The 27,383-nt window shown below is 39.0% G+C and overlaps 1 protein-coding gene across 9 annotated transcripts in view; it reads left to right on the forward strand.

Moving 5' to 3' along the window:
* GTF2I (general transcription factor IIi) overlaps positions 1 to 27,383 on the forward strand; it is a 64,289-nt gene that overhangs the window by 13,357 nt on the left and 23,549 nt on the right. For 6 of the 9 annotated variants that reach the window (XM_068415974.1, XM_068415972.1, XM_068415973.1 and 3 more), the window contains 10 exons: positions 7,638 to 7,772; positions 8,189 to 8,372; positions 8,573 to 8,601; positions 9,778 to 9,826; positions 10,519 to 10,562; positions 11,951 to 12,028; positions 18,506 to 18,565; positions 19,340 to 19,396; positions 21,311 to 21,373; positions 23,074 to 23,175. In XM_068415974.1, coding sequence (XP_068272075.1) covers positions 7,638 to 7,772; positions 8,189 to 8,372; positions 8,573 to 8,601; positions 9,778 to 9,826; positions 10,519 to 10,562; positions 11,951 to 12,028; positions 18,506 to 18,565; positions 19,340 to 19,396; positions 21,311 to 21,373; positions 23,074 to 23,175 — 801 coding nt within the window. Of the gene's footprint in view, positions 1 to 6,485; positions 6,646 to 7,637; positions 7,773 to 8,188; positions 8,373 to 8,572; positions 8,602 to 9,777; positions 9,827 to 10,518; positions 10,563 to 11,950; positions 12,029 to 18,505; positions 18,566 to 19,339; positions 19,397 to 21,310; positions 21,374 to 23,073; positions 23,176 to 27,383 lie in introns of those variants that run through there. The other 3 variants (XM_068415981.1, XM_068415977.1, XM_068415979.1) reach the window with 3 other exon arrangements.

Consider the following 27,383-nt stretch of genomic DNA (forward strand, 5'->3'; position numbering starts at 1 on the left):
TCAGTAACAGTGGTCTTGTTTGGAGTGTTATTTCAACTGTGGCTGGAAATGTTCATTTTTTCTTTACGTGACAAACTAGTACAATAAGAAGTATTAGACTGTCCACCCTCACAATATCCTGCATTTCCTAGTGCATGTTAATTTCTTTGTATCCTCTCCTCCAAGCCTTTTTTCCATTCATGAAGGCTGTGCAAGACATGGAACGGGTAGTGGACTACTTCTGTCAGCTCAGATGGTCCTGGTTCTTCAGATCACTTTGTGCCTTACTAAAGCAGATGCACGTTTTTGACAAGATAGTGTTTTTTATGTAGCTTTTTTATATCACTTATTTAGTAGACAGAAATATGTATCTATACCATAATGACTTAAAATTACATCTGCATGTCACGGTTTAAAGCTGGGCTGGCGATTAAACCTGTGGCAGATGCCCTCTGTTATCCCCCCCCCCCTCCCCCCAGAGGGAAAGGGAAAAGGGAGAGAGACTTCTGGGTTGGAAAATTAAAACAGTTTTAATAAACTATAATAATGAAAAAAAAAGTATAATAATAATAATAGAAATAATCAAATATATACAAATATATATACAAAACCAAGATTGAGCTCCCCTGAAGTCAGCCACGTCACCACCGGCACTGCAGGGCAGGCTCCGGGAAGGCCCAGCCTGGGCCTAGCGACGGTCGAGAGCTGGATTCAGGAACGCACGGATCGGGATCGGGGGCAGCAGGAAAACAGACGGAGTCCTCCCTGGACACCGGCCATAGCAGAAAGAGAGCGAGACCCTCGTGATCCCCCCCCTTTATACCAAGAATGACATGTATGGGATGGAATACCCTCGTTGGTCAATTTTGGGTCACCTGCCCTGTCCGCTCCCCTCTGCAGCTGCGACCCCCCCTTCGGCTCTTCACTCGTAAGCAATGAGGAATTCAGCAGTGACCTTGGTTTCTCTCAAGAATAAGTACAGCAAGAGCCTTTCTGCACAACATCCCTACCGGTGCCTCAGTGATAACTACAAACTTCGAGCGTTATCAGTCCTGGAAGCAGACACTGTCTGCAAAAACATGCAGTTAGTTAGAGGAGACTTAGCTGAAAGTAAAAATCACTGAAAGGAAAATCGGCCTGGTTTAGGCCAAACCAGGACACTGCATTACTTTGGTACTCCTTTAAGTACATCTAGAGTATGGGTTTAGTTTAATTTAATTTTTATAGTAAAACAGTGGAACTTTTGTGTTCATAAAACATGATCCATTGAGTACAGGACAGTATTTTTAGGAGTTAGGTTCCAAAGATTCAGTGACACTCTGGGGGAATGTTGATGTGCTCATTTAGGAAAGCTTTGTTGATGGAAACTGCTTAATCAATAACGAAATGTACCTTTACCTGCTAAGGGAAAGGGAGAAGATGCAGGTCAAAAGCAGGGTATGAGAAGAATCAGTCTGGAGGGGAGTTTAAAAGCAACAGCTGTAAAATGTTCTGGCTTGACTAGTTAAATACTACTTGGAAAGCAACTAAGTTTAATCTGTAGCAGAAACATTTGCTCCTAAAAGTGCTTTTGCTGCTAGCTAAAATTCTCATGGAGGTTTTGTTTTGAGGTCATTTGTTTGTGGTGGGGCTCTGTATTTTTGCCACTGTCCTACTCGCTTAGACAGTGACTCTCTCTGCGCACAAGTATATTTACTCTAAGAAAAGTCACCACAATGTTGCATTGTAACAGATAACTGGTCTCAAAATGCAGAATTACAAACCTCACGGAGGAATCAAGTATAAGATGAACCAATTCCTTTTTGTTTTTTTACAGAGGCAGTCTTCTGATACTGGTATTTATGAAAACTGTTAGCTGAAAAAGGGGGGGGCAGAGTTCAGTTTTTCATCTGATTTCTTTTTTTTTGTTGTTGTTGTTCTTAAACGACTTAGGAGGTCCTAGATACTTTCTTTTATTGCCAGTACAGTGGTATCATGGGCCCTGATATACTGGAGACTTTGTATACTGGGCACACCTATTGGTAGGGAGGTTGAAATAACTGGGATTTGATGTTTGATCTCCCTGGCTGGGTCTGTATTTCTGTTTCTGTACCGTGGGAAGCACTGGCTCCTTATCCATGCTTGTGTTCGACTGTATCGGACGTGGTTTCTATAGGTATGTGCATGTGTTTAAATCTTGCATTAGTTCTGATAATCCTGATCCTTTGCTTTATTCCAACATAATGAATAAAGCAGGAGCATAATTTAGTGGGCTAAATTGATGGAATGTATATGTGAGGTTTATGAAGGAAGTAGCATGTACGCTTTCAAGCAGTATAGGGCTGATAAACGTGACAGCGGTTCAGTGAAAGCAGCGCTGACGTTTGGGTTTCCTGTGGCTTTCATTCATAACGACTTTCACCAACATGGGCTCCCTAATGCCTAGCTGCAGGGGAAGGAGGAGCCCTGCGCATATCTCATATACCCTATTACCTTAAGAAAACGTATTAGAAACAGATTATAGCAATGCTTTTTTTAATGGTTGTGTGGTAAGTGTTGGAGAACCAGTCAACAGGCATTAATTATTTAAAATTGGGTCAGATAATATATTCTTCTGAACTGTGCTTAATTAAGGCTGTAAGCCCTGTGTTACAGTGAAATGGTATGTTTCAGTTGATGTAGAACTGCACGTGCTTGTACACGTTAACATGTAACTTGGGTAACCTGCAGCGTCAGTTATTCTAAGCCTGTGTAAATTTGTGTTGTACATGAGAAGAATATATTCTTTGAGTGCCTGCTTGTATTCAGAATACGGACAAGCATGGATACCTGTGCGCTGTAAGCAATCAAAGTCATACATGTCTTGCCCTGCCAGTATATCTTTGTTTTAGTTGCTGTTCCCTGCTGAAGTGTATTGTGTGGTCCTCAGTTCCTCTTGGATGGCCTTGGCACGATGAAGTGCCTCTTTGCTCTCTGGATTGCTGTGGAGTTGTGGGTTATCAGCCATCCTGAACAGACTTATTCCTGGGGTGTCTCAAGAATGCTGTTCCCTTCATGTATTCATCTTTGCCATCTTGGCAGTTTCCCCTGAGGTTTGGTCAAGGTTTAGTATCAGCTCTGTGGAATTCATTCCCATTTGAGTGGAGATGGAGGTGGTTTATAAAACAAACAAACAAGAAACCCAGAAGAGGCCTCATCATCGCCAGGTTGTATTTGCCTGTTGGAAGTGAACTTTCAGAAGAGCTTCCTGACTCAAACACCTTTTTGGTCATCTGCTCTGGACTTTGAAAGAGATTTACCCAGCATTGTGTGTTCCATCCCATCTGCCAAGGAGCTGGTTGTTCTCCAAGAATCTCAGTTGTCTCTGCTAGCATTTCCACGGGTACCGGCTGTTGCACCATCGGTATGTAGGTCGCACGGAAGCATAATCCTGCTAGTTCTGCAACTTTCTGTCAGCTCTCCCAGTCATGCTGCTTTTTCTTTCTTTGGTGCCAGGGCTTTGGGCTCACTTGCCTGAGGTGGGGCCATCTTGCATCTGCGGATGGTTCATCTTGGATGATAGGTCCTTTATTTTTAGGAGCCTTTGTTTTCCTTCTGGTGGCCTCAAGTTTCCACACTGATCTTAATAATGCATCTGGTATGGGCCAGAGTTTACCTTCAAGTCCTGCTAGAGACTTTGGCCCAGCGTCTTTCATTCTTCTTGCCTGTACCTCCATGTCTATCCAGCCACAGGTTGCAAGAACTCCTTGTAGCTTCAAGAATGCTCAGAATTTGAGTGTTTTTAATGGGCACAGCTGTTCCTCCTGCTCGTGGTGAATGAATGACACACAATGCTCCAAAGACCTCATGGGAAAGATAGCTCAGCTTTGGCTCCTCAGTATCTTTGCTACATGGATTACTGTTCCTTTTTGGATATCCTCCATCATCTGCAGGCAAGTAAAATGAGTCTTCCCATAAACTAGGCTACTGTGGACCTGCTTGCAGATCTGTGGCTAGGCTTCTGTCTCATTGAATCCTTCTGGTGTTTGAGTGAATAGAAATGTCAGGTTTTCTGGGGAGTTCTCCTTCTGACATTGTGCTCCCTCATCTCTTTGACTTTGTAACTAATTTAATGCTTCAGCAGTTTAGAGGGGGGTGGAAAAAGCAAACTATGCATTTTCAAAGCCTCTGCTACGCAGTTAGACACAAGTTATTTTTAAAGAGTTTTATAAGATCACTTTCTGCCCCCCTTCCTTAGGGGTGCTTCCTTTGCTTCCATCGTCTGCCCCTCTGGCTCCATGGATGTGTCAGGAACGGAGACTCTTGCAGGTCGTGTGCCAGTCCGGATGCCTGTTCTTTCCAGCACCATTAGCTTTAGCCGTGCCTTGCCTAGCTCAGAGCTCCATGCTATTTTTCTGGGTTTATTTCAGATTTGGGTAACTGGCCTCTTTTACAGCCTTATTAGAGATAGGTTGCTTGGCTTGATTGTTAGAAACCTTTCCTGTTCTGTCTCTGCCTAGCCCGTTAAGGGGTATAAAGCTGACAGCTAGTTTAAAAAACTTGCTAAGAAAGTTCAGTCACATTTCGGTGGGGACCACCCATCTTGTTCCCTCAGAGTCACAAACAAAAAGAAAATTACTGTAGATAGCTGATCTTTTTGAAATTCCCTGGCTTCTAAATTCTGCCTCAGGTGATTTGCTTTTCTTGTGGTTTAAGTGATCCTTTGATAATCATAAAATGATTTTTCTTTAATTTGAGGTTATTGTCCAATTTCCTGAACTGTAAAACTTGATGGCCTTAAAAAGGTCACAGATGAACTGGGCGGATGCATCATAAAACAAAGCAAGACGCTTTTAACTACACATGCATTTACTTTCCCTCTTTCATTGCTCATAGTTATTTTCAGAGAGTAATTTTCCTTAAGCACAAATGATAAAATATATGTACGTGAGTGTTGACACACAGTAATAGTTGCTGTTAAGTTGCCTCTCAGAGTGTCTGCATAGGGGTGACATTCATACTTTTATAATTACTTCTTAGCTTTCTGTACCTGGGGGATTAAAAACCACCTGATAAAAAAACCTTCTGCTGTTGTTAAGATGCCTTATGTACCATGGGACAGCTCTTTTGCTAGAGCAGTGTTGAGCTCCATCAGCTTCAGATACTGAATCCCCCCAGCTTTTCTCTGTTGTTTGTGTAGCATCTCATCTTCAGGTCACATTTGAGATGTGGACAGTGCTGGTTTTGTCACTTGGCTGCAGCGTGACCCAGCGGAGCGTGCTCTGCTCCGCAGGTGAAATGCAGCCTGCCTCCTCCAAACAGCAGCTTTCCCCTTCCCTCTGAGTCGGCTGCTTTGAAGACAGACGCGCTTTATGGCCTGTTTTACTCTGCTGCACTCAGACCATGCTTCAGAATAGGTGTTGTGTAACTCTGCTGAGCTGTAATTCTCTTCGTCAATTCATAAGCAGAACAGCATCTTTTTAAGGCAGGAAACTGGAGAGTCTGCCCATACAGAGATCAGGGTGTAGCTGTCTTAATTGCCGGCATGCAACAAGAAAAAATTACCTGATTAAAATTTGATTGTTTCAAGTATTCCATTTTTTGTTCCATCACAAAAATTTTTGTGAGAGCTTTTTTTTTAAAAAAAAAATTTTAAAGCAATCTGTTCATTTTGTAATATATTCATTTTATAAGGATGGTGACAGCTGGGAGGTTCCTTTTCAAGCCAAGTGGTAGGCTGGACTGTCAAACCCAGTGTGCTGCTGATTAGGACAGGTAAGAGGGAAGGTTGTTCAGAATAACCAAAACACCTGGATAGCACAAGAAGATAAGAGACACTCAGCCGTGTACAGACTCTCAGTGCAAGATGAGGATTGTTAGGAGCTGGTTCATAGTAATCCTGCTGAATCCAGAACAACTTTTGCAGAGTAACTGGACTAATCCTGCAGTGTACTCCCAGCAGTGTAGAATGCAATTCTTTTACCATATAACTGTTCCTAACCCTTCCTGAGCCATTTACCCTGTAAATACAGCCCCCCATCCCTCTTCCCCTCCAGATCTTGTTGCACATGCCCCAGGCATCCCCTGTCCCAGACGTAGCCTGAATCCTGCTGGGTGGTCTCGTAATTATGGCAAGAGCTTCCATGGAGCCTGTAAGTTGTGTAGCCTCCAACAAGTGGAGATGTGTCCGTCAGTGCTGCCAGGAGGAGCTGAAGGGCTTCTAGGTTTGATCAGTTGTGCAGAGCTCTTCTAAAGCTTACTGTCTTTGAGACTTGATCTTGTTTGTCAGACTTGATTGAAACTGGCCAACAAACCTGGGAGAGATTAGGGAGGCAGATTCATAATGTGGGCTCAAGAAAATGGGTAAAAATCATGTAAGGATAAAAATCATGTAATAAAAAACAGCGATAAGGGTTTCTTCTAGTTAAGAAGGAAAATTTCTGTCTTTTTATCTGTTTTTCATTTTAATGGGAAGTGAGCAGTGTCATCATCTTATTTTTGTTTTGCTTATTATTTTTAGAAAGTGTGGGTACATTTTTGAGAAGCTACTGGCAGTAAAGGCGTTTTCAGTGAATCAGTCTCTCATGTGGGAAGAAACCACCTAAAAAGCAACATTGCCTGTAGCTATAAATGGAAACTGATGTCCCTTACCCCCCAAGTCTCCAGACAAACCTTATCAACTGTCATTAACAAGCCCCTGTGTGATGGGTAAATAATAATATTCCATTTTTGCATTATTTATGTGTTATGGTAGGCCCTGTCATATTGCAGAGAAAGCAAAAGTTTCAGGCCTGAAGAGCTGGAGAGCTAAATGTCGCGTGGAGGTGACTTTCCAGGGCACAAAGCAGACGTGTGATCTGTAGAGGAAGGAGGAGGTTCTCTTTTAAATAAAGATATGAGTTTTTAAGATGATAAATGCATTTTTACTAGAAGCATTGCTGCTTCAGTTCATTTCACAACTGATTTGTAACCAGTTGTTCAAACTGATGTTTGTTTTCTTGTATTAGCCTAGAATTATGATGCCGGCAGTACTGGTAATGCAAATTGCAGCGTTTCAGACTTACCACTGGGCTTGCTCATGGTGAAGTCATGGCACAACTTCAGCGGTGATCATTCTCTTGCACACAGACACATAGATCTCCTTGCTCTTTCAAATGCAGGATCTCTCTGTTGTTTTCCCATATTTTTGCTAGGTGATTCTCAGTAAATCTTTGCAATAACTGAATGATAAGAAAGGAAGGCTGCCACCCGAAACAATAATTTCCGTTTGCTTTTTAATATTGAAAGCATTGTTATTCCCTCGCTCCTTTTGCAATGACTTTTGCTCAGAGACTAGAACAAGGTGTAGGGCTCAAAACTTCTCTGTTCTGCATGATGATGTCCTGAGATTAATAGTGTTTTCTACCTCCTCATGACAAAAAACCCTACTTGAATGTGTCTCTTAATTCATCATTCTCGCAACTCAGAGGGTGATATTTACAAAGGTTGTAAGGAGGATATAATAATTTTGGTGTAAATTTAAATTTACTCATTGCTTATGTACATAGATAAGTGCATTTGCTTCTAAGGTAAATAAGTGCTTATGACTTTCTGGCAGGAATCCTTCCTGGGTATCTCTAGTCTAAACTAGAGGGACTAGGTACTGGGAATTCTAATAACTTATTATTTATTTTTGTCTTGTTTTTATAAATAACTGGCAGGTGTTAGAGAAGAGGAGAGGGCTGCAGAACTGCAGAAAACAAAGACTATACCGCCTGTAAACAGACTGACAGTGGATGTTGTGGAACTGGAAGCTCTCAGAAAGTCTGTGGAGGACTTTTTCTGCTTTTGCTATGGTGGGTGCTTTAAAGTCTTCAAAATAGCTGTTCTGGATCTCTAAATTTTTATTCCAGTTGGGAGGGAAGTACTGCATGATCTTAACCTTCCAGCTATACTGCTGTTAAGCTGGTAAGTTTAACTTTTTTAGTAGCGAATTCTAAAACATACACATATATTGGATAGTTTTCTTCTTGTGTCTTGTGGGATGTGATTTCAGATGATTGAACAGCACAGTCCATTTAGTTTTGTTTCAAGAAAGCCTCTGCATCTCAGTGGGTTCCAGCACATGTTAGTACAAGCAGTACTTGGTTTCCTGTAGATTTGCATCTGCACCTTGCTTTTGCTCCGGTCATCTCCACAGGTTTTATGAGGGACTCATCCTCTTGCTAACTTGCACGCTCTTGACCTCATAACTATCTTCTTTTTTTCCTAGGTAAAGCTTTAGGAAAGTCAACAGTGGTACCTGTGCCATATGAGAAGATTCAGAGGGACCAGTCTGCTGTGGTAGTGCAGGGCCTGCCTGAAGGACTTGCGTTCAAACATCCGGCAAATTACGATGTTTCAACCCTGAAATGGATTTTGGAAAACAAGTCAGGGATCTCATTTATCATCAAAAGGTTACATGCTCTCTCTTGTGCTGGTCTGTCCACTTTGGTTTTGTACTGAAATTAAGTTCAATTAATTTTAATTTTTAATTAAACAGATTGCAGCCTGTTTCTCTTTAAACAGGAGTGCTCTCTCTAACGTTATATGACCAAGTACGTAACGATGTCTTTGCTAAAGCTGTGGGTTTTTTTTTTTCTGTGTTTCCACACAGGCCTTTCCTAGAGCCAAAGAAACACCTAGGTAAGTCACTACTTACTCAGACTAAACAGAAACAGATTAGAATTTGAGATTAGATAGTAATATAGATGGAAGATTTGGTCATGTGGATAAAGTGGCAAACTTTGCAGAAATTCCCAGACTATGAGTTGCCTTGCTTATGGAACTATAACCTTTTCCTTTATGCGTTCTGCCAGGAGCAACTAATTAGAGATAAAATTTGTTCTGTTGTGTTCTTCATCCTTTTACCGAATTTAAATTTAATGTGAATTGGATAGTATCCTAGGGAAAGGAGCAGTAAACTGATGGACTGCATTACATTTTTAGAAGCTGCCAAAACTTTGCAGTGCTCTATGTTCCAATACATAGCTGATTTTGGCACTTATATCTAATTTTTAAAATTGATTTAATCTTCTGAAGTGGCTAGGTGGTGTAGTTCCTATGAAAGCCTCTACATAAGAAAAAAATCTGAGCTAGAGTGAGTTTTTTAAAACTCCGCAAAGATTCACTTCTAGCTTAGAAGAAATCCCTTGTCCTGTTCCTTTCATGGGATCATGTTGCTTTACTTGCAAAATCTGTATGTGTGAGGATTTTCTTATGCAGAGGATGAAGCAATCTGTATAGGAATGTAGTCAAAAAAGAAAAGTTTTACTTTCTCAGGTGGAACAGCCAGAAGTTGATGATGGATTAGTAAAATTAGAAATGTGTTGCCTGTGCCCAGTAAGAAGACTAGAGAGTGGGAAATTACAGAGATTCTAGTAATAATATATGGCTGTTGAAAATGGAAGGCAGGTTTTCAGTGTGGTCAATAACATTCTAAAAACATAATCTATTTGTGTCTAGCTGTAATTTAGGGCTAAGCTGAATCTTTATAAAACTATCCATTTCCTTTTGGCAGAGTTTAGGTGAAAGATTTGTTTAGCTTTGTTTCACAAGATTTTCACTTGGCATCATGGAAGAGAGCAGTGAAAAGCATGGTGAAATGCACATTTGAAGTGATTTTATATTGGTGTTGCTTTATAGATTAATAAAGCAGTTTACGAGATTTTTCCCTCTGTGTATCTGTGAACACAGAAAATATGCACATATGCTTGTAAAATGTGAGCAGGTTTTTGCTTCATGAAATCAATGTTACGTTTTTCAATTTATGTTTAAGGTAAATGGAGTACAGGGAATTCAAAGATTGTCTTTTACTTTCAGGAGCTCATATGACAGATCCTTCACATTCAATTATACCTCCAGGTGGAAGGTGAATTTAAAATAATGTCATTTTTTTGTATCAGCTATTTATTTTTGTATCATTTATCTTTCTCTTAATGTGCTTTTTCTGTCCAGCTGACCTTTGGATAACTTTTGCTTGCCTAGGGTTATAAAAAGTATGATGCTGAATTTTCTCATTCTTTTGACTATCATTTGTGGGGAAACTGTTACAAATTAAACAGATGGCAAAGTTTGATTAGCCCGATGAGTGTTCTTAATTCACAGTCTGTCAGTCAGGGAAAAGTTTGTCATGTTTTATGATGCAGCAGCGATGGGGAACAGATGTAATGTTGCTACCTTCCCCCTCCTCAATTAAAAAAACTAAAATAAGGTGTTTTTTTGCTAGTAAATGAAGAGATTATATCTGGAATAAATAAAAAATTGGTTAATGTGAAAACAGGGATCAGTTTTCTGTGCTTCTGAGTTTGCTTCTCATTAAATGGTAAATAAGCTTTGAATATTGAATGTGTCCTGAAAATGTAGGGATAGGAGATTCCTGGCATTTCCCTTGAGCTAAATCAGATGAGCCAAGATGCAGTTTTTTACTTTTGTGTTCCTAGTTGGAAGAAAATACTGGGAGATCGATTTTTACTTGATAATTTGTAAAGCTTGAGGAACTTTCCAGAAATGTGATATCTGGTTTTTATAATGTCAACATGCTTGATTTGTTTATTTTTGTAGTTGTCCTCCTATTCAAGTGAAAACAGAACCAAATGAGGATTCTGGTATGTCCAAAATTTTGCCCTTATTTGCAAAAAAATGGTCAGTTTATGTTCAGAAGGCTAAATTTAAGCAAAGATAGGAATCTCCAAGAAAAAAGCAGCAAAAAGCCATCCTTTGTGAGAAGGAAAAACTTATTTCCTTGAAATTGTCCACTTTTCACTTGGAGTTTTTATCAAGTATTGAACTTTAGCCAAATGTTTTCCCTTTCTAGAAGGAGGAGATTTGTAAAATTTTGCAGACAAAAATAATTTCTCTTTGTAAATAGTTTAGTTTTAAGTGGAGAAGAAGAAAATCCTTTGGTTTTTATTTTGTTCTTATTCAAGATCACTTTATCCATAATGAGGAGAGGAAAACTCGGTTGGTTTGTTAATATTACAGACATTCTGACATTTTCAGTATTTTAGTTTGCTAGCTAAAATGGAAATAAATAGCAAAATGTGTTATTGATTGTTAAAAAAATGCCCAAGCATTCCTAAGTTCCCCTGCAGGTAGGACATGATCCTGCAAGGTGCTGTGACCTGCAGCAGAGCAATGCTTTGGTGTATGCTTTGAGATAAAGGCGTGAATAATCCCATTAAAGCCAATGAGACGGCAGGTGTGCTTAGAGATAAGCTGGTGACTTTCCCTTTTGTTAGGTTGGGCCACACTGCTCAGCATTTGGTATAAGAATTAAGTTTTTATATTTAATCCAGGTTTTTTGCTCTAGTTCTTTGTGCTTCACAACTTTAAACTCGTGGTTTGGGAACCCGTCATGGTTAATGTTTAGCTTAACGTACGCGAAGAGTTAACTTGAGGTTTTTGTCAAGTCAGTCTCGGACTCTTTGCAGTGCTCCTTTCTAGGCATTTTAAGTAATTCTCCTTTTGTTGGAATGGTTTGGAAACATTTTAGGGAATGCTGTGAAGGCTTATGGAGGGGAGATTTCACTTGAGGGAAGCCAAGAGCAGCTGAGGATCTTTGTTGTTGCTCCATCAGCAGCACAGTTTGATGCAGACTGTATCTGAACTTGGCTGTACAGAGGAGTGAGCAGGAGTAGGTCTAGAAGTACTTTCAGCACAATGAGTGTTAAAATATATATATTTTTTTTAACTGTGCTAGGGAGCAAAAAGGAAGGAGACCATTCTTTTTAATTCTTCAGATCCGAGATAGCATTTGCAAGGATGCCTAGTTTGTAGGGAAGCATTTTATTCTGAATCCCTTCTGACAGTGACCAAACTGAAACATAAAACTGTGCTCAACGGTTGTTTAGTGTCTCAGCACCTGAAAATATTTTTTTCTTTTTTTTTTTGAATAGAGACTAGTGAGGATCTTGGGGGGTGTTTTGTTTGTTTGTTTTTTTAAGAATCTGGTTATTATTAGTTTCCATATTTGATTCCTTTGTTGCTTCTACAGGGATTTCTTTGGAAATGGCAACAGCAACAGTGAAGGAGGAATCAGATGATCCTGACTACTATCAATGTAATATTCCAGGTAATGATACTAACTTTTGTATGTGCTTATCTTATGAAAGAGTTGATTGCTTGGGTGTTGCTCGCGCTGTGCCTCTCTTTTTACTTATTCTTGGTCATTAAGCGTGCAATTACGCAGCTCTGTTAGGATACAACATTTTCACGCTGGCTATCATTTAAGTTATTCTGAAGAATACCAAAAGAGCTAAAGTACAACTTCAGCATAGCCATTTGTATGTGTTTGGGTTGAATGAGAAATTCCAGGGGTCTTTTGAACTTCTTGGTTTTTTTTTTTCTGAGGGTCCACTATGCAAGCTCTAATTCCAGTGACCTCTTTAAACCATAATAATGATGCTGTCTAGAGCACTGCTTGAATCTTTTCTTTAGTTTAAAGTTTCAGTAACTTTTATACTCTATCAATCACTTTTCTTGTATGGAATGACCAATATATGTCAAAATTGTATCAAAAGTTTTATTTATATAGACAATGTGTAACAACATTCGTGAGGTCCATGTCTCGGGCTCTGTGTGTGTTTTAAGGTATCTCTCAGTTGTTTTGCCTCGTCTCTACGTCTCCAGTTAATACTGCATGTTAACCTCAGCTAGGAGTGGAAAAAAAGAAATAATTCTTTCTGTAGGTTGAAATGAACAGTAATTAAGAAGTCGTGATTATAAATGGCAATATAAAATAACTAGAACCCTAAATTTATTATTTCAGCCTGTTTGCATTTGTTGTTAGGTTAATTGAGCAGTGCAAAGGAGCACAGGCAAGCTGCTATGCATCTCTGAAGGACAGCTGCATGTTCAACAGTGAAGTGCAAAACAGCACATCCTTTCATTTTGTAATATCATATATTATTGGGATAACATTTTTGTGTGTGTTTAGACACAAAGCTTGAGATTATTTTCTAATGTGTCTTCATAACTAACTACAGGGTTGTAGAATCAATATTCTCATACTGGCACGTCTCAAGTAATGTACGAGCACTGTTCAGAGAGATCTTAACTGTACAGCATAGCAAAATGTCACCACTTAAGTTCAGAATTTGAAAGGTGAATTCTCTGGTGTTAGGATTATCTTTTCCATGTATTTGTACATTGCGTAGCTTCAGGGGATGGAGGGGTTTACAGGCACAATGTAATTTAGAAAAAATATATACTTTTTTGGAGACAACCTGATCACTGTTCCTTCCAAAGCCAAGTCTTGTCATCTTTTTGCATTTCAGCCCCTCGTGGCTTTCCATTTCATGCATGAAAACAATGTCAGAAATTGGCCAGCAGCCCGAAATGCAATCCAATGCCATTTGAAGAGAGTCAGTACTGAAATCGCTTCCTTACAAAATAGTAACCCATTGTGCTGCAGCGTGTTTGTCTGAGCTATAAAATCCCGCTTATACAGCGTACTTCCATAGTAAAGTCTAAGCAATGTGGATTTGAGGGGCAGAGAGGGGGAATTCTGTTGTCTTTTACAGAACTCTAAATCTTCTGATTGGTGAAGAGCAATATGTATCTTTTTCAGATAAAATGGTGCTCGATCAATAACTCCTCTTTTCCCCACTCCCAGTGTAGTCCTTCAAACTCGCGTTTAAAATGAGGCAAAACTGAATGTACTGGTAGAAGGGATGGGGTGCTGTGAGCTACAAGAGATGTTACCACGTCATGTCATGCCACCTTACCTGGAGTAAAGCAGCTTCCCCTTTTTTTCTTCGAGTTGTTACTGCTCAGATTCAAGCCAAACTTTGTATGAAGTGCAGAGAGCTATAAATTCAAGAGGCATGTAGGTATGTGCATGATGGTGCCGTGCAGAGAAGTGAACCGTGGAGAAGTACAGTTATCCCGAGGTGTGTTCCTGAGGGATGACGAGAGTCTGCCCAAGCATTGCCGTTGTAGAGACGTGCTGCAAAATAAGGAAAATGGCTAGGGTCATAGTTTTCAATAAAAACACCCTACAGCAAAAGCTGGGCTTATCGATTTATGAGAAGAAACAACTTAACTGTTAGAGAACAGCAATGTGCCTGGGGCTTCCTAGAGAAAATGATTTACTGATGAAATTTCACTGTTGTTTTTCTCTGAGCGTTTGTTTCCTCTCACAAACTCATAATGCTGACCAAAGTGCTGTGTGCCTTGGTGGTGCACAAAATTCTCCTGTTAATGAAACAGGGAAAATTATACATGTAGGTGGACGTTCTTTTAATCTCTTATTATCTTGTAGTAGGTTGCAGCATTTGGATGTCGCCATGAGTTAATACTGAATTACTAAATTTAGAAATGTTTTAGCAGTACGCTGTAAGAAGACTGAGAAATAGGGACTTTAGCCTTCAGAAACTTTATGTGGGTGTTTTGACAGAGTATCAGGGGCAATTTTCCATCAGTGGGCACCAGCAGTATGGCAGTGGGTGTTTTTTTCCGGTATCCTGGACAAATGTGAAGGTCGCTGCAGTGTCAAATGCTTTGAGTGACATCAAAGACAACCTGTGCTGGAAGAAAAGTCCAGATTTTGACTGTTGATGACATGAGGGAAAAGATTGTGCAGAGATCTGCAGGACTAAATAACACATACTGGGGCATTCCAGCTATGACAGTTAATATTCCTGCATATACCTTATCTGTGAGTACCAGTTATTATGGCTCTTATGAAAAGAAATGTTAGCTAAAATGCTGTTTCTTACTTTAGGGGTCGAAATGTGATTTAGTCCTTGAAATGTGGATGGTAGTCTTAGATTAAGCATATTACTATGCTGTGGGAATAGATCTGATTCCATGGCTGTTGCAGGACTGACATTCGTTTCAGCCTGAGCTGTGGACCAGCTGGGTATGTGCAAGGCCTGATCCTAAAGCCAAGTAGGAGGGCGTGTGTTCTGTACTGTGTTAATGCAAATACACCTCTGCGCCTGTAAATCCTCCTGGCTTCTATACCATCTTCCTTGCATTCAGAGGACTGTTCAGCTGATGCATAAATGTATTGTAAAGTAACAGACGCATCTTGGCTTCTTACTAGAAGGCTGTCTGCAAGACCCAGGCTATCTTGAAGACTTGTCATGGAAAGAATGAGGTCAAAATAACATCAGTGCCAGAATGAGAGCAGCTCTGAATCAATTAAGAGAATAGAATTAAGAGCTGTACTTTTCTTTTTTTTTTCCCAATGTACAAAGAAGCAGGAATACGTTAAGAAAATTCCTTGGGGATATGTACCATCCTCAATCCTCTTCATCAGCACAGAATAAAACAAGGCTTTTTGGAGAGATAGCCCACGCAGAACTGAGTAACTTGCTGACTAAGGACCAAACACTTCCTGAAAAAGGCATGTTATCCCGTGAATTTTGTGGATGAGTCTTCAGTTAGCACTGACGCCTCGAAGTTAAAACAAAGTTCTGGAAGCAGAAGGAAAAGCTTGTAAACAATGTGTCCTGTGAATTGGCTGGTCCAGCTTATAAACCGCTGTCTAATGAATGTCTAATAAACCGCTGACTGGTTTAGCTTATAAACAACTTTGAGTGAGTAAACAACTGCCTAATATCTCTTCTGCCTAAAGCACCATGTGGTTGAACAGTGCTATCAGTTTTGGAATTTCTGAAAATGCTAGAGTGAGGCAGTTAAAATACAGGACATTCATCCAAAAGCAAATGAGATTGAAGATATCTTCAGCTGGGAAAAAAAAGCCCAAAATGGGAAAGTAAACTGTGCTTTTACTCTCAGTCTGGAACATTGAAAGTCATTAATGTCTTTTAGTGTGTCTCTAACAACAAAATATTTCTCCTTTGGAGATCTCCCAGAATGCTAGAAGTAATGTCCATTTTAATGGGGCTAAAACTGTAAAGCTAGGCTGGCACTACTCTAACCTCCGTAATGTGAGACTCAGTGTGTAGGTATTATCTTAAACCAAGAAATTCCAGAGAAAATACTGAGAAAACAAGGCAGCATGATGTTGTGCTTCCTAAAGGCATTCCGGTTATTACCCTGGTGATTACATATTGTTCATGTTGCTGCCATCTGTGTAGCGAATAAAAGACCAAAAAAATGAGCATCGCTGACGATGCTAATCCATGAGATGATAAATCCGTTGCTTCTGCCAAGAGGCACAGGGTTGGCTGTGTAGTATTAAGCCATAATCCATTAGAAACTGAGGCTGAGGGATTTTAACTCAGTGTAAGTAAATGGTTTTACCACCGTGCTCGGTTTTTGCTTTTCTTAGCAATGGGATGTGTATGTATCTGCCTGTAATGCGCGTGAATGTAGTAAAGTGGAAACATATCTGCTTTTTTTAATATCTCCTGGTGGTAGAACTTTCAGAATTCTTTTAAATTTCATTTTCTAGTCTTTACTAAATTAAGCTAGCAGAATATATTGTTTTACACTTTTTAATTTCTGAAACAATTTTTTCATACGGATTTTTCCTCTGTCAATGCTTCCATAGTATGAAAAAAAAGCTTCAATTTTCATAAAATAATCTGTGTGGGTCACTTAAAAATCTGGTGGCTTTACTACATGTACTGTAGGTTTTATTGACATTAAAGATGAGGGGATTGAATTCTCTGTGCTTAATCCAGGGTCTGTAAGCCTAGTAAGTCTGTCTCTCTAACTAGAGAAATCTTTCTTCAAGTTTGAACATGTCGAAGACTCCTATTTTTCCTTTTTTATTTGTGTCACAGCATATATTTGGCATGAAGATAATGCAATATAGAGACTATTGCAGAATGTGTAGGTAAAACAGTCCTGTCAGGATTTCTGAATTAAGGAATAAACATGAAAATATGTAGTTATGATAGGATATTTGCTTATAATGGGATGCGTGCTTCTGTGTGTCAGTGCGTTATGAATTATAATAACTGCATGTTCAGAAGAGTTCTTAGGAAATGACACTCCTGCCTGGCTGCATACACTGAATATGCTTATTTAAATAAAAGCAAATTTAGCCATGGAGACGTTTTCCAGCACACTCAGGGAGGCTGTGTTCTATTCCCACTCACCCGTAACAGCTGTAAATCACACTATTTTGGTGAGAATTTCTTCTCGTGTGCCCTAGAGCACCACCAGTGACTCTGGCTTCTGCCTTGCTCCTTTTCTTCCCCGCTGCTTTTTCCCGTCCTTGGACTTTGGTCTCATCTGTGCCAGTACCACTCTTCCTGGAGCCGTGTTTTGAACCAAATCGGGGAGCTCCTCTGAGTTAAAAAAACAAGTAGAAAAAAACCTCAAACACCCTCCCAGCAAAGAAAAAGTGTCAGGAGTGGGTTAAAGCAGCACTTACTGAAAGAAATGCGTGTAAAACAAAGAACCTTGTATAGGTTCTTCACTTAAAATCCTGTTAATTTAAAAATCCCTTTGAAAATTTGAGCAATCAAATTAGGCAGAACTATCTCAAACTAGCATTAATGTAACCACCTAATAGTAGTGATTTTCTTCTAAAAATCTAATGCCTAAATATTAATTTTCTTGAATAACTCATAGTATTTGATACTGTGTACGTACTTTCAGTTGACTGAAATATTCTTTGATTGTGACAACAATATTTTCTATCTTGCTGTGTGTATGAAATGATGAGTTAAAAATCTTCCACTTGCCTTAGTAGTTAACAGTTGCTTTTTCTTTTGTGAAGCTATTCATATTAGTTATTGATACACTTTTAAACCTACCTCTAAAGAGCCATAATTCCTGGGGAGCTATATGATCTTCTGCAGATTGCTTTTGCAAATGAGCAGAGAAATGCTTTGATTTATGCAGAACAATTAGTCCAATCCTTCAGTTCCAGATAGTCCTGTACATTCCCATGTGCCTCACATAGGCTAGTTTTATATACCTGTGCTATTTCTGTGGTACAGAGTGATCTCTCGCTCAGTGTGAAGCCATTTGTTCTGTAAACAGTTCACTCTTTCCACGGAACCACAAGAGTGCCAAAGCGTTAAGCAGTAGGATTTTAGGGGTGTTAATTTTAAGTGTCATTTGTGTGCTGCTTTCTGCAACAGCCTTTTTAAAGCAGTCTGTATATAGCCATCAAAAGAGCTGTTGTGATGAAAAGCAAACAACCTTGAAGTGTCGTAAATTATTTTAATCTCTCTGAATTTGTCTGTTTAATGTAGGTAGAAGTTTTAAAGTCAAAAAGGACTCCCTAGGAATACAAATTTTAACAAACGGGGAAAAGATTTAGCTGATTAAAAATTCATTGCAAAAAGGCAGAACCATCAACATTTCATGTTTTAAAATCAGTTTAACACCAAAAAAAATTGAAAACCTGCTGTTCTGCATGAGTCTGACTGTTCAGTAGTCCAAGGGATGCACATCCCTGCCATTATCCTCTCAACATTTTCACTCTGTTGAACTGGATGAGAAAGGATTTACAGATTTTTAATATTTCACACAGTCTTTCCTAAGTGCAACGTTACAGAAAGTATGAACTGAGCATATGATAGATGAAGTTAAGAGTTATTTGGCCAATGCCTCTATGGACTGGAAAAATGGGTGTGTTGTGAGACACAATTTAAAAGCCGTTCTCTTTGTTCCCAAGCAGGCCCTTCGAAAACATCAGAGATGGATGAAAAAATTGCTCGTGCAAAAAGTCACACAGGTAGATCTTTTAGTTGTACTTTTCTCACATCTGTTTTGGAAATTGAATGTGTGAGTTTTACTTTTCAGGGCTCTGCTTCCTTGATTTGAAGTAAGAGTTAGGGTATTGGAACATAAGCTTCAACAGAAATGAAAATTTCCGTTGCCTTAATTTTCAGGTGTCCAAGTAGAGAGACATATAGAGGGGCATCTTATTTCTTTATTTTCTAAATTCGAAAAGGAGCATCAGGTTGAACACTAAAGTATTAGTAATTTGTGCAAGTCGATATGTTTCTCATGAAATTCAGTCTGTTTCATAATTGGTCATAAAGTTTTAATAAACTTCTGCTTAGATATTATGACTATAATTTGACCATTTCTTTCTTTCAGCTGTGTGTGAGGTGAATGGGTATATACAGAACAAAGTATGTGGAAAGTCTGTGTTTAGCGGAAGGAGTTTCCTTCCTGTAACTGAAGGATATCTGAAATAAATTTACTCCAAAACTGTACTTTTTTTTCCAGCTCCTTACAGGCTGTATTAAAAATACTGTTTTGCCCATTTGCAAACACTAGAAAATACTAATCTGCGTTTCAACCTGTGAATTTCTTTATAAGGTCAGAGTGCTCCTACTGTCCTGAATTTCAGATTCAGAAGTTGAGCCTTCTGTGTGTTGTTCATGTGAACATTATAGTTCTGGATTTTTCACTTGCGAAAATCCTTGCTTGAAAAGTCAATGTTTTAAGTTCCTTTTGTATTTTTATTATGGTATGTTTTTTACTTTATATTTGTCTAAAGGAAGCCACCAGAGTTCCGATTGCAGAGAAGGAACAGATGTGGAAATACCGGCAGAAGGTTAGAGATATGAAATGCTTTTCATGAGAATAACTTAACATTGTTGGGTATTTTTTTTACACCAATATTTGAAAAGATGGCACCTTAATTAAAGTTGTACATCTTCTCCAACCGTTCTTTTTCACAGTTTCACGAGGCTGGCTTTTGGGGTTTTTGTTTTGTTTTGCTTTTAATCTCCCGAATCATGCCACTCTGTGGCTTACTAGAAGCAAGCTGTGATGAGAGTCATCTTTTAAATCATAAATTGCATTTGTAAGGTGCTTGTCAGCCAACATTTAATGCTTTGACATGATGTTAAAAGTACATCATTCTGCAACTAGTTTCATTTTAAGCACCAGAGGTCTTAGTGAGATTGGATGAGTGGGGAGCATGATGTGGATGAAATTCAGCAATCAAAGTTAAGGTTACGTGCATCAAGAGAAGTTGTTTTAAACTGAATGCAATCACATTTGAGAAACTGGAGACAGTGCCACTGAATGCCATTTAGAACTGTGAAGGCAGCTGCTGCTTAGGAGCTGTGTGTATTTACCTAATTACCTGATGGAAAGAAGTGCTTGGAGACCAAAAAATACCTAGCGACAATAATACTTTGTTTAAAAAGATTTACTTTAGTGTTTAAACCAGTTGGTTTAATATGACTTCAGAAGAAACGTCCCATCTGGGAGTTTTCTTCCAGAACTTTGTTACCTTCTGCTTTGACGTTTTTGCATGTTTCTCTTAATCATGACTATTTCTCAGGGATTTGGTACTGGACTAGATGGACCATTTGCCAGTCTTTGTGACTGTTCTTAGATTTCTAAAAATCGTATTTCTTTTATTTTTTGTTTTAAACTTTTCTGATACTCTCAAAAAAGTTTCTAAATGATCAGTTGATGATGTGATAGTTATTTTTATGACCATACTTCATGTTCACATCTACTAAAAGATCATTTTCTCCTAGTTCTTTCCTTTTGTTGTGCTTTGCATTTGCTAATTACCTACCCAGCACTCACTCTGAATTCGATCAAAACACCATACTGTGTTTTCCATGAACTAGACAATATATTGACATTGTTCGAATATACTCCAATTAAGGTGCCTCAGTAGATACTGCTGAATCTCTTACTATATCTCTGCTATACACAACATCATGTGAAGAGCTGTGGAAAGGGGAGATTCCTTCAGACTTGCTCCCAAAGTGATATCATACTTCCAGCTTACAGAGATCTGAAATAAAATGCTCTTCAAAATGCCCAAGCGCAGCATTACTCTGCCAGCATAATTAAATTATATTCCTTCATACACTGCTACTTAGTTTTGAAATAGTTTCCAATATAATTATCTTCACTTTTTTTAATGTTACTGCAGTTAAATGCAAATTACTCTTTCTCCCACCAAATATTGATAGACCTAATCCTGTTGATTATGTTGGTGCAGACTGCCCCAATGAAAGCATTGTGATTATGAATTTCCCTCTCATTTTTCACTGTTGGCCTTGCAGCCTGTTATGGAAATCATTCTAGTGCAACAGCTATGAGTCTGTGTAAATGATAAAGAAATATATCATCTGTAGGGGCACACAGCCTTTGTTTATATTTTCAATAATCCTTGATAACAAGGGGAAAAATATTTATGATGGTATTAATCCTATTAAGCCAAGAATAAGGAATTTCCTCCTGTCATTAACGCCAAGTCTGCACTGCTGCACACGCAGTTTAGCAAGTATAATCCCCACCTCCTTACCCTTGTCTAGAATTGCTTAAAGGCTTATGGCAAAGTGTCTTTGCTTCTCTTTTTGTTGCACGCTGAGAATGCAAAATGTTTCAGTGAGCCAGGGGGGCTTCTTTGACAAGTGTTTAATACAAAATCACTGAGTGTTTGGTTAAAAATCTTTTCTGTGTCCATCATTCAGCAGTCCTGGTTTTTCCCTTTCAGATTCCTCCCAGCATGCCCCTTCAGAAACAAGTGAGGATCCTGAGGTCGAGGTCACCATCGAAGGTTAGTTCTCCAGTTCATTGATTTCAGTCTGTTGGACATTTTTAGGTCCAAAAAATGGTTTACAATGCCTGCATTACTTGGCACTGAATAAATAGGATTATATGCCAGTGTTGACTGCAGTTTGAATCATGCACTGCTTGGTAAACATATCTAGTCCAGAAGTTTTATAAAACCACAGCATACTGAAGCATCTTGGACTTACTGGGATGGTTTTGAAATGATGCGTGACAGAGATTTGCGTCTTTCACATATTTTTCAAGCATTGGTAGTAAAGAATACTTATTAAACAGCTATTAATTTAGATTTTAAAATGATTTTACAACATTCATTCTGAAGAACACGTTTTATAAGCACACTGTAATTACATAAAACTTCTAGTTAACACTAGCTTCTGGGAAGAATTGTACCATAACAGAAATTATATGTTACAGGTGGTGTAAGTGAAGCTTCAATTTATTTGTCTAATATTGATAAATATGAGATAAAAACCTTTATACTTATCACCTTCCTTTCTCATCTAAATGGCACTAAAACCAGTAACCAGTATCCATGTTGTTTTCATGCTAGGATGTTGATTGGAGGTCAGCTGTATGTATTGTATTTGTGAATTACATGTCCTGTTAACTGCTTTAAAACACTCCTGAGATTGGCTTTTGCAATGCTTGCTTCTGGAGTGGGTAAGATTAAGAACACCAAATTAGCAATTTAGAAACGAGGCAATGCATTTTTAGGACAAAGGTGACGCTTCTGGCATTACTTTCACCTTTTTCTAACCCAGCAGTAAAATAATTCTTACATTACCTCAACAGAAAAGGTAGTAAGAGAATAGTCACTAAGTTCTGTGTGTATGTAAAGGCTGTTACCACAAAAGTAAAAATGCTTTGAAAGTTTTCTCTAACAGAATGTAGTACAACTGCATAGGTGAGGGAGATATCAATATGTAATATTATTCTTCCTAAGTAAACTCTACCCCTGCTGATCTGGGCAGATGCTATTCTGTATGTGAAATTAATTTTCTTTGTCTGCTTTAACCATTTCTTTTCTCTAAGGTTGCAGGTATTGGTAATTGAACAGTCTTAAGACTCATTAACTGGGAGGGAAGGTAGTGTTTTGGTTTGGGAACTGACTGGATAAGTAGCAGCTCACTGAAAAACACCTGGGGTTTGCAGTTTTCCCCCTCTGTCTGTTGGTGTGTGTTTGAGGTAGGGCTGACCCATTAAATGAATTTCAGTTACGTCCATCAGTTTTACTTTGGTTTGAGACTGGTTGTAGCACCTTTGAGCTCTTCAAGATAAAACTCAAGTACTGTGTTTCAAGACTTATTAGTGGAAGGATACTTCCAATTAGATAAAAAATGTAGTCTATGTCTGCACAATTTATTTCCTAATTTCTTTTGCTGTTGCGTGGTCATTTTATGGTCATGAGATGTTTCAGAACACAATATTGTTTTCCATAGGCAGTATGGAAGAAGCTTTGCTTTTTGTTATCTTATGCCTTGTGCTGGCTCTCTTACGGAAATTGTTCCTACCCAGGCCAGAAGCTTTCTAAAGTTACTCAGATAAGTAGTTCACTGTGAAATTTGATGCCCTGATAAAGCACAGTTCAATACTTGCATTAGAGCTTTGAAATTCAAAGCGGTTCCAATGTTGCACATGAGTTCTCTGGACATTAAAACAGTGACATTTTTGTGTTTCTTTAAGATGATGATGACTACTTGCCCCCTAACAAGAAACCGAAGAACACAGAGTCAGCTAATGAAGCTGCCAATACTGGGAGAAGAAAAGTGAGAGAGTTCAATTTTGGTAAGATAAAAATTAAAGATTATTTTTTCTATCTGCTTTGTTTTATAAAAAGGTATTAGACAATTTCACACTGCAGGAGTGAGACACACCGGTGTGAGTATTCGTTTAAGAGTCATGGGCTCTTTGTAGATGTATTGCAGCAGTATAATCATCATTGTATCTCTATTGTTTCTCATAATTCAAACAGACCATCTAAATAGACATGGCAAATAATTTAATAAAATAAAAATAAGTCTAGATTTTTATAAGCTGATTTTTTGGACAAGATGATCAGACTGAATTCACTAGCGTACTGAATTGTGGCAAACCTGAGGTTAGGAGCCTGTCTAGCAGCTGGTCTTTCTTAAGACATTTTGTGAACAACGAATGTGTGCTGAAGGGAGGCACATTTGGGAAGGTAACCAAATGACTCTGTTATGGTGAGTAGCCTGCCTTCGTCCCTGCAGACACACAAAAAGTTGGGGTCTTTTTGGTAGTGTTCTTTCATGATACCTTACGTAAAGTTCTCACTGCAGAAGTGCATCCACACACTGTAGTTATTCTGGTCTAAAATACTTCCTATGGGATTTGTCGCAGTCCCATAGCTCTCCTTTATTTCTTGTTTTGGTTTGGTTTCTGGGCATATATCCTGTGAATCTGTGTACTTCTATAAGGTGCTGTGCAATCAGGAATAGGTCCTTTGGCAGAGTGTTTGAGGTGTTTATTAGGAATGCTGGGATTTGAGGTCAATTGAAAAATCCCCATGGAACCTCTTCTGACATCTGCTTTGAGTGAAACGGGATATTTCATGCTAATTTCAGCAAAAATGAGTAAAACATTGTTGAGAGCTTTATTCTCAAAAGATCATTAATGCTAATAGGCAGTTCCACATGTAGCATTAGTTAGTTTTGGTTGAGTCAGGAGAAGATAATGGCAACATTAGTAGAGGAGAAAATTGAGCAGTTAATACTGGAGAAGTTTTTGCTAGATTATATTCCCTTAGTGGAAAGCAGCTTTGTTTTGCCAAACTGACCTGTTTGGCAGGCCAGCAGCATTTGAAGGGAATAAACAGTGATGTTGACTAGACATGAAGAGCAAAGGTAATAAAATATTAGGATGATAAAAGTTTCAGTTGAGCTTGCACTGTTGAAACAGCAGTTAAAGAACATCTCCCAGCTTACCTGTTCACTGTTGCTCCTGTGTTGACTTGGTAGATTCTGTTCTCAAGAAAACTTTGCTCTTAACTACCTGCTGTGCAGTTAGATTAGTGTTTTGCAGCTCACGAGTTATTCAGAGATCTTTATTCCTGGGCTTCCTTAATTGTATTGAGGTTATTGCCCCTCATATTCACTTGTGGGGTTCACCTACAGAAAGTGGTATTTCTCTATGGTACTGCAAGGTCTGGTTAAAACACAAAATGAATGTGAGAAACTGTGAAGAAATAGACTTTGTCTGCTGTAATAAAAAAAGAGCAGCTGTTGGTAGTTGCAGTGCCACTGTTGGGACATTTCAGAAGACTTTGCACCTTTGTCTAATGAAGTCTAATATTAGATAATTGGACAGGAGAAAGGAGGTGTTTAATTCCATCATGAATAGCTGCAGGATGGCAAAGGTGCATGCACTCAGAAGGCTGGAAAGGAGGTATAGATGCTTGAGAGAGAAATCTGTCTCATCTGATAAGGTCTTTCAGTATTTTACATAACACTGATGAGATCCAGATGTTTGATAGCTGTGAGCTGGAGAGACTTCCTGTATGTCTTGATTGAGTCAGAGGTCAGGTGCCCCAAGTGGCCCAAGAAACAGGGTGAATAATGTACTGTGCTCTTAGTTTCATGCAAACAGGAAGGACAAACTGGAAAAAACAGAATAATTGTAGCCATGGGGAGGAATGAAAAGTGTCTGGTAAAATGCTTGATAGAAATCATCTTTGGGAAGGGAGGGTGGATTTCAAAATTATTTCTGAAGCAACCATTTAATGTTAAAAATATCTTTGCTGAAAGGAACTGACATTGTCAGTGAAGATCTTTTCCCACAACTTTTTTTGCTTTCTTAGAGATTTTATCAAAAGCTCAGAAGCGTCAAGTTGTGTCTTGCAGTTGTGTCATACCGTTTTAGTAGAAAAAAAGTCCCCTTAGCTGTTGTCTCACTGTGACAGTGATGGAAAGTGTGTATAGTTTTTCCCTGTTTTGACATGCCGTTGAACACAGGCTTTGCCAGCCTGCAGCATGCTTAGTCTTGCTGTGTGTTTTCCATTTTATTTCCCCACGGAGTCCTGTGTGGCATGTTGATGGGAATAGGAATGTGCTTAGTACCTGAGCATCATCTGCTGTGTGCTGTGCAGGTTGCCCCTGGTATAGTGGATGTTATCGGGAGCAGAGAATGGGGTGAATTGAAGAGACTGTGGACGGGCTGGGGAAGTTTTCAGGATTGTTATTTGATTGGGATAGTGTTCCCCATGTATCAGAAGGTGTGTGGATAGGAACGGAAGGAAACCACCACTTACCTTGGTGCCTATGGGAAAACTAAACTGATACGCAGAGTGATTACCAAATCAAAATACTCAGCTTAGCTTTGTGGTATTTCTTCAATTTTGCTACGCAAGCATGAAGTGTGTGAGAAAACAATGTTTTTACAGTAATTGGTCTGAATCCAAGGGGTTAATGCTTACAATCTGATTAAACATCATGCCAGATACCTGATAACCCCTGAATTTTCAAATATCTCTCTAGCCTAACTTGGCAATTTACTCATAAATACAAAAGTAGCTAAAAAAACCTGTATGCCAATCAAAATGTGAGCCAGTTTATGATTTTTCTATTTTCTATTCTCTGTGTATCCTCCATTCCAAATAAACATGCCTGTATTGTGGTGTATTTGATTACTAATCCCTGTAGTGTTTCCCTTGGAGGGAGAGGGGCACAGAAGTAGTTGCTTGAAAAGATCCACATGGAATATTTGGCCAGTGATTGTGGTGTTCGATAACTGAGAAAAATGAAGCCTTGACAAGTTAATGGCTCATGTAGGAACACTCTTGTGAGCGTGCTAACAAGCAGAGGGGAGACCAGGCTGGGTGGGAGCAGCTTCTCCTAAAATTGTAGCAACAACCAATATTCAGAACAGTATTATTTATATACTTTTATATGGTTGCTTTGTAATATGGTATGACATTCTTTCTGGCCATTCTCCCTGTGATGAAGACCAGCCTGAGTATTAGAGGAGATTGTTTGCTGAGTCTGCCTCAGAGCTTGCTGAACTGAAGGGATCTCAACTCTGTGACACTTTCCGCTGGGTTACAATCTGGAGTTACACAGGTGCCTTTCAAAACCCTTGTCCCAGCACTGCCCGTGTATGTTCACCAGCTCTGTGGAGTAAAGCAGGGTTTCACCTTTAGGACAGTAAATTCTGACTCGTATTTTCCTGACTCTTACTGGTAAAGCTACTGTTAATCCATTGTTCTGTAGGTCAACAAAAAATGCAGTCGGTGGTCATGCCAGATTCACAAAGAGCTTCATCTGGCTATACATCTGCAGTTAATGGGGGAAATATTACAAGGTTGTAGTGACACAGGAATACAAAACATTGAGCTCAAGACATGTTTATCAGCTAAGAAGCTATGCACTACAGAATAGCAGTAAAAAGAGTGGCAGAAGCAATTATATAGACTTGTCCACAAGGATGTTATTTCAAAATATAAACAGGTTAATTGATGTAGGTGATATGCCAGGTAACTAGAATGAAGAGTTTGTGTGTGGATGCAAGGCAGCATGCCAGAACACCCTTTCCCCTCTAAACAAGGTCTTATTCTTGCCCACATCTGAAGCATGCTGTCCTCTTGATATCCATGAAATTACATTAAAAAAATATAAGCTTAAACATGGCCACCAAAGTTGTGTACATTGGTCTGAGAATGAATTTTTAAACCCCTTTTGATACAGACTCAAAATTTAATCCTCAGTCTTGTCTGATGTAAGAGTCTTTTGACAACTGGAAGTGTAACAGCTTGAATGGCCTCATTTTTTGACCCCTGTAGTTACTAGATCCATGTCCTTGGTGTAAGAAATAAGCTGTAAGTATACTTGTTTAGTAACTCGTTCTTAAAAGGCCAACCAGCATCTGGTACCATCTACAAAAGAGTTGTGGCATTTTCCTAAAAGCATTGAGATAGTACAAAAGGCTGTGAAAACATGTGCTGTCTGTCGCAGGCAGAAAATTAGATGTTAAAATTCTGC

The sequence above is a fragment of the Nyctibius grandis genome, chromosome 18 (genome assembly GCF_013368605.1).
Source record: "Nyctibius grandis isolate bNycGra1 chromosome 18, bNycGra1.pri, whole genome shotgun sequence".
Lineage (NCBI taxonomy): Eukaryota > Metazoa > Chordata > Aves > Nyctibiiformes > Nyctibiidae > Nyctibius > Nyctibius grandis.